Source organism: Corvus brachyrhynchos, unplaced genomic scaffold (genome assembly GCF_000691975.1).
Source record: "Corvus brachyrhynchos isolate BGI_N302 unplaced genomic scaffold, ASM69197v1 scaffold280, whole genome shotgun sequence".
Classification (NCBI taxonomy): domain Eukaryota; kingdom Metazoa; phylum Chordata; class Aves; order Passeriformes; family Corvidae; genus Corvus; species Corvus brachyrhynchos.
This window is the reverse complement of record NW_008236198.1, coordinates 854,091-864,294: the sequence shown is the minus strand read 5'-3', so window position 1 is coordinate 864,294 and position 10,204 is coordinate 854,091. Positions and strand designations below refer to the sequence as shown.

The following is a 10,204-nucleotide window of genomic DNA, read 5'->3' as shown; positions in this document are numbered from 1 at the left end:
CGGCTGTTTCCAGGTCCCCTCTGCAGCAGCTCTGCTGGTTTTCCATCCCCGGTGTGTGCCGGTGACTCTCACTGACTCTGCCTTCCCCAGCAGGGTGAAATGAGTCACTCAGCCTGGGAAATCCAACTGTTCTGCTTCCGTCTGAGCCTACGGCCAAGCCAAGGAAGGACCCACAGGGAGAGTTTGGGTCCAGCGGTGCTGCTTTAGGAAATCAGATGATGCGCAAAAGGCATCGACGTCTGTATCCTTCAGAGGTTCAAACTGTGGGGTTTTTTAAATATTCTTGTGGCAAGATTAATTCCCCTCTGTTGAGGAAAGGCTCGGTTCTCGGTTGGTTTGAGCAGCAATCAGAGAATCTCCCCTGTGAGATCACCTTTTTGGTTTGTTTCCTATTCACTGAACTCAGCTCTGCTCCTTAATCCCAGCCCTGCTCCCACGGCTTTCCCGATGCCTTTCTCATGGGATTTGCCCTGGGAAGCTGACATTTGGAAGCTGACACTGACGGGGAGCCTCGTGGGACCCAAACCACCGCTCACATCCTCTGCTCTGAAACCTGCTCCTCAGCCTGGTTTCAGTCTCCGCCACTGAGCTCAGCCCTGTGCAGGACTCCTCATCCTCATCCTCCTCCCCAAACCCCCCAAAGGCTCGGGGATGGGAGAGGCTCCCCCAGATCCCGCCATTTCGAACGATTATTCCCAGTTTTGTTGTGAGGCTGCTCCAGCTGCTGCTGGTTTTGCCCTGCCACGTTTTCAGGAGGGTTTTGCTGACCCAGGCTCTTCTTTGCAGCTTTGCACGAGCCTTGGTCACAATCTGGGCTTTGATCTCTGCTTGGTGAACTCAGAAATCCCCGAAGGTCTACGGGTGTTACTGAGCTCTGTGAAACCTCCGAGCCTGTAATCCAATTTTAGCCTCTGCAGCGCCTTTATCTGCCACCGAATCTCTCCCACAATTTACTGACAGCCAAACCCTTGCAGAGCTTCCAGCGTAGGGCAGGCTGCTGAGTGCAAACACGGAGTAAAACCCGGCAGCACCAGATTACTCAGAGGACGTCTCTGTGATCTGCTGGCCCTGGTGCTGTTCCCAAAGGGTTCAGGGTGCCTTCGGTCCCAGGGCTTTGCCAGCTGCAGTAATTGGTGCTACCCAGACTCTGTAGAAAAGAAGCAAACGAAGGTCAGGCTGTCAGTTGGTGACTAAGCTGAGCCTAAACCCAGCTCTCTGTGCTGCCAGCCTCAAAGCAGAACAGATTCCACATCCTCCTGCATGGTAATGGCATGAAGGGTTTAACCTTGCCACTCGGATGCACGTTTCATACACAGTTTATTATGTGTGAAGTTTATTTGTTGTTTCTTCGTTCTTCATTTGGTCTAATTTTTTTCCGAGCCCACTTTTTGAAGCAAATCCCACAAGGAGAGTGTCCCTGGCTGATCTCTGGTGGTGGTGGGAACTCCCTGCACCTCGAGCTCAGCCCTGGCACACCCAGCAGACACACCCTGCTCTGGCGGGATGGAGCTCAGAGCAGGAGTGGGTGGCTCTGTGTTCTCCAACCCCCCTGGAGCTTTGAACTCTCTGCACCCAATTTCTTACTTCTTTTTAATCTGTTCCATCCTCCCCTTTGAATGAAAAGACCTTTCTTAGTGAGGTTTTGTTAGAACTTTGGTGATGATGAGACAGCACCGTGGTGCATCTCTGTGGGTCGTGAAAATTGTGGAATTCATTCCCGAGCTGATAAACAGCCTGTGGGAATCACTGCCAACAGTAAAACCAAGCTTAGGAAAAGGGATAGAAAATCCTGATATCAAAACTCAGGGAGGGTGTAATATTTGAGGGAAGGAGGGAACCCTGAGGTGTTAAAATAAATCAGCTGAGAGTGACTTTGTGATTGGGTTCCATCCCTGGAAATGTTCAAGGCCGGGTTGGATGGGGCTTGGAGCAACCTGGGAGAGTGTTTGGGATCACAGAATCCCAGACTGGTTTGGGTTTGGAGACACCTTAAAGCTCTTTTTATTTCAACCCCCTGCCATGGCAGGGACATTTCCCACTGTCCCAGGCTGCTCCAAGCCCCAATGTCCAGCCTGGCCTTGGGCACTGCCAGGGATCCAGGGGCAGCCCCAGCTGCTCTGGGCACCCTGTGCCAGGGCCTCCCCATGTTTATCTCTGCTTGGTGAAGCCCTCTGTATATATTTGTGCCCTTCTCTTTCGTAGTCCAGAGTTACCAGATGCAACCATGGAAAGCAGAAATGTTTCCTTTGGCACCCAGGGATCAGTGGGAGAATTGGCACTGGGAGCTGGGAATGCTCTATCCCTGCCTCACTGCTGGAAAAACAGGATCTGTGCTCCTCTGGCCGCTGATCTGTGTGCAGGGATCCCTCCTGTGGCTGGAAATTCACCCAGCAGCTCCCTGACATGCCAGAGCTGCCCTGTTTCCTGGCAAGATGAGCATTCCCTCCCTCGAGATCTGGCAGCTCAGGTGGCAGAGGCAGCACGAGTCTCAGGATGTGGACATGGAAACAAAAGCTGTCCCCACCTCACCCTTGGGCTGCTGAAAGTGTGTGGCTGTTCTTGAACAATTTCCTTCCTGCACTGGCAGCACTCACTAATTTTAGACTCCCTGCCTTGCTGCACTCACACTTCTGTGCGTGTTTGCTGCTTCTGAAGAAGAATCCTGCCCCTCCTTGCCAGGTCACTGCTCCTCTGGAATCACCAGCAGCAGATTCCTGGGGGTATGGAAGGAAAAAAGCCCAGCACACGCGAGGCTGGTTTGGAAGTAGTGATGATAAACGACAAAATGAATCCATTTGTGCAACAGCTGATGGAGAAATGCTCACGGTGCCTAGGAAAAATTGAAAAAACATATGATTTGGGAATATTTCGTAAGTCCCAGGAACACCTGTAAATGGTTTCCTGGCTGCTGAAGGAAGGAGACTCCTGTGTTTCACCTTCTGGATGTTGGAAGATCCAAATTCCCGGTCACGTCCCTGAAAAATCCTGTTTTTCTGTGCCCTTCCCACAGGGAGGCTGAGGGGTGGCAAAGCTCTGTGAGATGAGTAATCCCTCACCCAAAGGGCCAGGGAGCAATTCCGAGGGATTTTAAATCAGCCTGGCAGGTGGTGGAGGTTTGCTCCTACCTGAGTGGGTTTTTATCGGGAATGGGAGGAAAATGAAATACAGAAAGGATTCCATGTTCTTGGTGCCCGTGTGTGACACATAAATCCTCCTTGGTGCAGCGTCTGCTCATCAGGAGCAATCCCAAAATATTTTCCACACCCCTGCCAGGATGTCTGAGGGATTGTTTTAACCATTTTAATTGCAATCAGCTCCAGGAACGAGTGCTCCAAACATTTGGGAATGAAGTGCTCCAAACAGCTCCAAACATTTGGGAATGAAGTACTCCAAACATTTGACAAGAGGACGATGTTGAGCAGCAATTGAAGATATTGCACCCTGCAGGAATCTCCTGCGTGGCATTCCAGGAATCCAAGTTTTATGGATTTTTGCTCCTGCCAGTGTGAGGTAAGGTTAAATTCAGGATTTACTGGCCCAAGCTTTCCAGGCAGCCACAAGAACCTGCAGTGGAGTAAGAGGGCAAAATTCCAATCTGGAGTTTTGCTCTGGTTCTTCCATTGGAAATCCCAGCTCTGACAGCGCCTCGGTCACTGCTCCAGGGTTTTATCCACAATTCCACCTCCTCTCAGAACAACCTTCCCATGCCTTGTGGGAAGCAGGGATTTACATCCACAGACTCCCTGTTCACAGCTCTCAGGCAGGACAGCAGCTCCTCAGGGACCAGCATCTGCTCCGGGACATCGCTGGGCGGCCTCTGCTCCCACGGATTCTCCAGGAAGGGTCCGTGTCCCGCCCGCACTGGGAATGCCTGGCTGCTGTTGAGGATGAGGTTGATCTTGTCCAGCGGACACACCTGGGGCACCCCTCCCTGCTGGTCCCACAGCTGGGGGACAGGGCTGGTGTAGTCCCCGCAGAAGATTCCCAGCTCCGGTTCCGGGCTGGCCGCGGGCGGCTGCTCCTGGTAAATCCCAGCAGCGACGTATCCCAGCGCATTCCCATCGGAGAGCTGCGGTCTGTAGGCACTGAGCTGCTCCTGGCTCGGGCTGCTGGGGGCCACCACGCTCCTTGGGAGCTCCCTGTCCTCGGCCACCTCTGCCCTGGGCTTGCTCCCCGTGTCCGGGCTCCCGTGCTCCTCCTGTGCTGGCACCTCCTCGATTTCCGTAAGTGTGGGATCGCCGGAGGCCAGGAATGGCTCGTGGAGACTGGCACTGGGGAAATCACCCTCGTCCTGGGGAAAAAATGATGCCTATGGCAATGAACTGGTGAATTTTGTTAGGAGGAGAGCTGTGATTAGAGCTTGGAGCAACCCGGTCTAGGGGAAGATTCCCTGCCCATGGCAGGGGATGGGATGGGATGGGATGGGATGAGCCTGACTCAGCTGTGGCCACGGAATACAGAGTAGATGGAATTAAGGTTTAAAAGCCTCAGCTAATCCAGGCTCCCACACACCTTGCAAATGCCTGGGAAATGATTCCTGAGCAGTTCCCAGTCCCTGAGAGCTCAATCCTCCTCCCATCCACGTTTCTCACAGCTCTGGAGCAAGCTGCCTTCTCCCAGGTAACAAGGAGTATTACCAGAGGAAACGGCCTCAAGTTGTGCCAGGGGAGGTTTTGGTGGGATTTTAGGGAGAATTTCTTTGTGGAAAGGGCTGTCCAGCCCTGGCACAGGGGTGGAGTCCCCAAACCTGGAGGGATTTCAAAGCCACGTGGCACGTGGGGACACGGGGCAGTGGCAGCCTTGGCGCTGCTGGGGGATGGTTGGACTCAATGATCTCAGAATGGTTTCCAACCTGGACAATTCCACGATTCTGTGAAGCCAAGCTTTAATCTGGAGTGAAGCAAAGCCGGGAGATGTCCCTGCCCTTACCTGCAGTGACTTCACCACGGTGCTGTTCTCCATGTGGGGGAACTCTTCAAACAGCCACTTTGGCAGGAGGGACACAAGGGTGGCCTTAATCCTTCACCAAAGGGAAAAGTCCAATTTATTATTCAGATAGTCCTCATGCAGGATGAAACTGTCCTGGCAGGAGGGGCACATGAAGTGCACCCAGTCTTTGAGGGGGGCTTGGAAACTCTGGGTTCCTCATTCTTGAGTTTCCCCAGATCTGTGTTTATTTGATTTTTTTGGTTGGTCTCTGCCTTACTGTGGAGCACACAAATGTCCTTCATACCACAGCCTGATAAGTGGGTGACACTGCCCTCAGGCTGAGGTGAAAGGGACTCTGTAGTTGACTTTAAAACATCCCAGAAGAAATCTTATGCTTCTTCTACACACCAAGAACACAGAGTAAAAAAAGTGTGACATGGAAATAAGGGAAAAAAAATATGGAGGAGAAGGGAATACCTTTTCCTGACTGATTTTTTAAACATCACAATCGCAAAAAGAACTGCCAGTCCGACCACGCTGAGGCTCAGTCCCAAGAGAGCTCCGATGTCATCATCTGCAAAGGATGGAGAGGCAGGAGGTCATGCCTGGGGCTCAGCCACTCAGTCAGTCACCATTTCCTACCTCAGCTGCCAGAAACGCTGACATGAATTCCTCGGCTCATGTTGGTTTTGCTTTTGGTTTGAGTGCTGCAACAGATCGTAATGTGCAGGATGTGCAAAGCAGAGCAGGCCCTGGTTCTAACTGCGGGGTGGAATCGGTCTCTCGTGTAGGTTGATTTTGTATTTTCCTGGTTTTGGCACCTCCCACTTGGACTGGGCATTGTATTTTAACCTCTTTAGAAAGCAGAACTCAAAGCTTGCATTCCGTGGGTGCTGCTCACCCATGAGAGCACCACAGCCTTCCCTCCACGTGGGTCATGAGAGAGTGAAAATGTCCCTTTTTTTGGCTCTGACCTCCCCAAAGTGTCCGGGAGCTCTCAGTTCCCACTGCCAGGTGCTGCTTGGGTTAAACCTCCCACTTATGGCCGGGAGAAAGCCTGGCTTAACAAGGCAGAGCTGCCCTCCTTACCCTGGGACATCTCGCTGTAGGTGCTGCCCAGGAGCGGCTCCTCCGGAGGGACTGGAACAGAGAGGGGGAAACGTCTGTAATTCATTTAGAGAGGGGGGAATGTCTGTAATTCATTTAGAGAGGGGGAATGTCTGTAATTCATTTAGAGGACAGGGGGTGAACAGAAGCCCTGGTTTGGTGTTATCTTTTTAGAAAAATAAATAACGGTGTAACAAGAAAAATTAAGCTCCCTGAAGTAATGAGTAACTCCAGCTCTGGCTGGGTTCTCCACCACATCCCATTTCTCAGAGATCCAATTAAATGAAATGTTGGTCAACACCTGTCCCCAGCTATAAAACATCCTCCCTGCACGCCCCTCCCCTCAGCACCTGAAATGGGAATTTAGAACCCCTGGGGAGCTCCATCATTTTGCATGAGCACTCCCAGGTTGTTTAACAGGTTTTCCAGAGCAGCTGGGGCTGCCCCTGGATCCCTGGCAGTGTCCAAGGCCAGGCTGGACACTGGGGCTTGGAGCAGCCTGGGACAGTGGAAGGTGTGGCAGGGGTGGCACTGGGTGGGCTTTGAGTCCCTCCCAACCCAAACCACTGTGGGATTCTGTGATCCCAAAGTGCCTGAACCCCACGGGAATGAATTTCCTGATCATTTCTGTGCAGTGAGGGAAGATCCACAGCTGAAGGACCTGCCATGGCAAGAAGCCTCTTTCTGCCAAAACAAGCAGCCGGCTTTGATCCCGGCTGAGTTCAGCAATTCCCTCGGGATCACTTTTCCTTGACAAACATTTGGTGCCATTGGGTCCTGCCCGGAGGAGAACACCCAACAGCCAGGGCTACCAAGGCAGGAGTGTTTGCTTCCATTTCCTGGGAATAACTGCCCTTCTGCAGCTCAGAGAGGGGCCAGGCACAGCCACGGAGCTGCTTTGTCACAGGAGAAGTCTCTGAGCAGCTGCAGATGGCCCATCCCAGGTGGGAGCTGAGGACACCCTCAGGTGTCCCCTCAGGTGTCACCCGCAGGTACCTCTGGCTCTGACAGCCCTTGATGGCCCTGCCCAGCCTCACCTGGCCCCTCCACCCACCCCTGCTCTATTTAAGCCCAGCCCTGGCCCTCAGCCCCCAGTGGGGCTGTGCTGGAGCAGCTCTGGAGGTCAGACCCTGCTCCGCTGCCATGGCCTGGCCTCAGCCCAGCTGAGGACCTGCCCAGCTCTGGAGGACACCCAGAGCCACCCCCAGCGATGGAGGTGACGCTGCTCCTTCGCAAGCTGGCTCATGCTCTTCTCTGACACCATTTCCAGCACTGAAGCTGCCTGATCCAGCCAAATTCCAAACCGTTCTGTGATTCCCACTCCAGGTAAGGAAGGACAGGCTGTGACAGCCCAGCTGCTCTCTGGAAAAGCTGTTTGCTGTGCTTTGGTTTATCTGGAACAAACAGGAACCTCGCCTTTCTGCCACAGAAAGGGACAGCGGCTCCACTGCTGCATCTGGTGAGGGGAAATGTGGTTCTTGGGTGTTTCAGGTCCATGCGGGCGAGCAAAGACCACCTCGAGCAGGGTTTTACACAAATACTTTGATTAAACCCTTTCTTTTCCCATCCTGCTTTCCTCTGCTCGCTGGGGAGGGTTTATCCTGTTCCCAGACCTGGCAGGCTGTAGGGAGGAGCAGCAGCTTTTCCCCCGGGCAGGCTCACCTCGGCCGGAGCTGGGGTTGCTGATCCCGTCGGGATACACCGCGTACAGGGACACGCTGAGGGGAGCTCCCGCCGCTGCCTCTGCTGGGAAAAGCCAGATTTGCCTTCAAAAACGTGTTTTTCTCTGCTGGGCAGGCTCTAGGCTCGGTCAGGGGCTTGCTGCTGAGTGGTGGAAGCAGATGGATTGGCCTTTGTGGGTCCGGGGTTGTTCCTGGCCTGGCAGCTCACTTCATTTTCTTTCTGTCTCCATCTTCTCCTTTCCCTGAGATCTTCACCCAGGGAACCAAATCCCACTGACTGCCCTCAAATCTCCAATTCCTCCCCTCCTCCTTTTTTCTTCTCTTCACAGCCCCACTCCCCAAAAACAAGTGGGCTCAAATTCAAATGAAGCTGCCTTTATGATCTAATTTGGATTTATAATCTAATTCAGATTTATGGTGTCCTGATGAGCTGTCCCAAGCAGAAGAGGGATTCCTGGGATGTCCTACCTTGGATGTAGGTGTGTGTTTCCTGGTGTGGGACCTTCTCCCAGAAGTACTGCTCCTCCTGGTGCTGCTGGGAGTTGGAAACCCACTCCAGTATGAACCAGAGCAGGGGTCTCTGGCTGTGCTGGGCCTGCTGCCACTGAACCAGGACCCTGCTCTGGTTCTCAGGCTTCACCTCCACGGCCTCTGGTGCTGGGAATTCTGTGGAGAAAGAGGGAAAGGGGGGCTGTCACCCCAACCTCGTCCTTGGGGCCTGGGAAGGGTCAGCCACGCCCAGGAAAAGCGTGGCTTTCCTGGAAGTGTTCACGAACTGAAAGGTGAGCAGGAAATTAGAGAGTGTTGTGGGTTTATATATAGACACACAAAATATACATAAAAATCCAGCTTTATGTATTGATCTGTATTTCATAGAATTATTTAGGTTGGAAAAGACCTTAAAGATCAAGGCCACCACTGCCCCGTGTCCCCAAGTGCCACATCCACAGGGCTTGGGAATCCCTCCAGGGATGGGGACTCAGCATTGCCCTGGGCAGCTGTGCCAGGGATGGACAACCCCTTCCATGAAGAAATTTTCCATCATATCCCGCCCCCCTGCCCCTCCCCTGGCCCAGCCTGAGGCCGTTCCCTCTCCTCCTGTCCCTGTTCCCTGCCAGCAGAGCCCGACCCCCCCGGCTGCCCCCTCCTGTCAGGGACTTGTGCAGAGCCACAAGGTCCCCCCTGAGCCTCCTTTGCTCCAGCCTGAGCCCCTTTCCCAGCTCCCTCAGGAATTCTCCAGCCCCTTCCCAGCTCCATTCCCTTCCCTGGACACGCTCCAGCCCCTCCATGCCCTTCTTGGAGTGGTGATCCCAGAGCTGTCCCCAGGACTGGAGGAGCCCCAGCAGTGCCAGCACAGGGGACAGGCATTGCCCTGGGGCCCTCCTGGCCAGCTGTGCTCATGTCCAGCCAGATGTAGATCTCTGTGAATCCCAAAAAACACATCATCAGCTGTGTCATGTCCCTGAAATCTTCACCTGTCATGTCTTACCAGAAACGTGCACGGTTCTGATAAACATGAGAGCTTAGAGAGTTTTTTCCACCTTATTTCTCTTCAGTTTCTTTTTACTCATGTATTTGTCCTCAGCTTGAATGGGACTTTCCCCTCCCATTGCTCATTCAAAGAGACATTTTTCAGAACTAGGCAAGTGTGGTTGTGGGGAAAACCACAGCCCATGGGCACATGGAGCATGAGGTGGTCCTAAAAGGATTTTAAAAGGATTTTTTCTTTCCTTCCTCTTCAGTTTGCGTGGACCCAGCTCACAGTGGGGGCTGGCAGAGCTGCAGGAGCTGTTTTGGGGGGCAGGGAGCGGAGGAGCAGCCTTGTACCCTTTTCTTTGCCCGCCAACATGGACAGGGCAAACTCATTTTTAAATTTGTTGCTGCAGCCTTAGGAGATCAAGGAATGAGATGCCAGGGCCTAAAGGGGCTCCAGGAGAGCTGCAGAGGGACTGGGGACAAGGCATGGAGGGACAGGACACAGGGAATGGCTTCCCACTGCCAGAGGGCAGGGATGGATGGGATCTTGGGAAGGAATTGTTCCCTGGGAGGGTGGGCAGGCCCTGGCACAGGGTGCCCAGAGCAGCTGGGGCTGCCCCTGGATCCCTGGCAGTGCCCAAGGCCAGGCTGGACATTGGGGCTTGGAGCAGCCTGGGACAGTGGGAGGTGTCTGTGTCCACGGAACAGTGAAATGAGATGGGCTTTAGGATCTCCCTCAACCCAGACCATTCCAGAATTCCATGATTCCATGTGCAGCCGTGGAGCATCTCCAGGGGATGCTGACTTGCCTGGAGGATGTTGTGCTCCCTCGGTGGAGCGGGCAGAGCTCTGCCGGGGCTTTCCCCTTGCACATTCCAGCATTTCCCCCACAATCCGGATAACATCCAGTCCCTGTAACTGGCACGTGTGGGATCCTACCTTCCTGACCCGCGCCCCGGTTTAGGGGGATGCTGGCGGGGCTGAAAGCCCCTTTGGAGTTTGAGCGGTGA

At 53.7% G+C, this 10,204-nt stretch overlaps 1 protein-coding gene across 1 annotated transcript in view; it reads right to left on the bottom strand.

Moving 5' to 3' along the window:
- Window positions 1-1,316: 1,316 nt before the first annotated feature.
- Window positions 1,317-10,204, bottom strand: part of IL23R (interleukin 23 receptor) — a 15,536-nt gene continuing 6,648 nt past the window's right edge. Inside the window, exons 9-15 of the mRNA XM_017740600.1 lie at window positions 10,134-10,202; window positions 8,187-8,384; window positions 7,699-7,782; window positions 6,019-6,069; window positions 5,407-5,503; window positions 4,930-5,020; window positions 1,317-4,291 (exon numbers count right to left, since the gene is read on the bottom strand). Coding sequence (XP_017596089.1) covers window positions 3,689-4,291; window positions 4,930-5,020; window positions 5,407-5,503; window positions 6,019-6,069; window positions 7,699-7,782; window positions 8,187-8,384; window positions 10,134-10,202 — 1,193 coding nt within the window. The 3' untranslated portion in view covers window positions 1,317-3,688. The remainder of the gene's footprint in view (window positions 4,292-4,929; window positions 5,021-5,406; window positions 5,504-6,018; window positions 6,070-7,698; window positions 7,783-8,186; window positions 8,385-10,133; window positions 10,203-10,204) is intronic.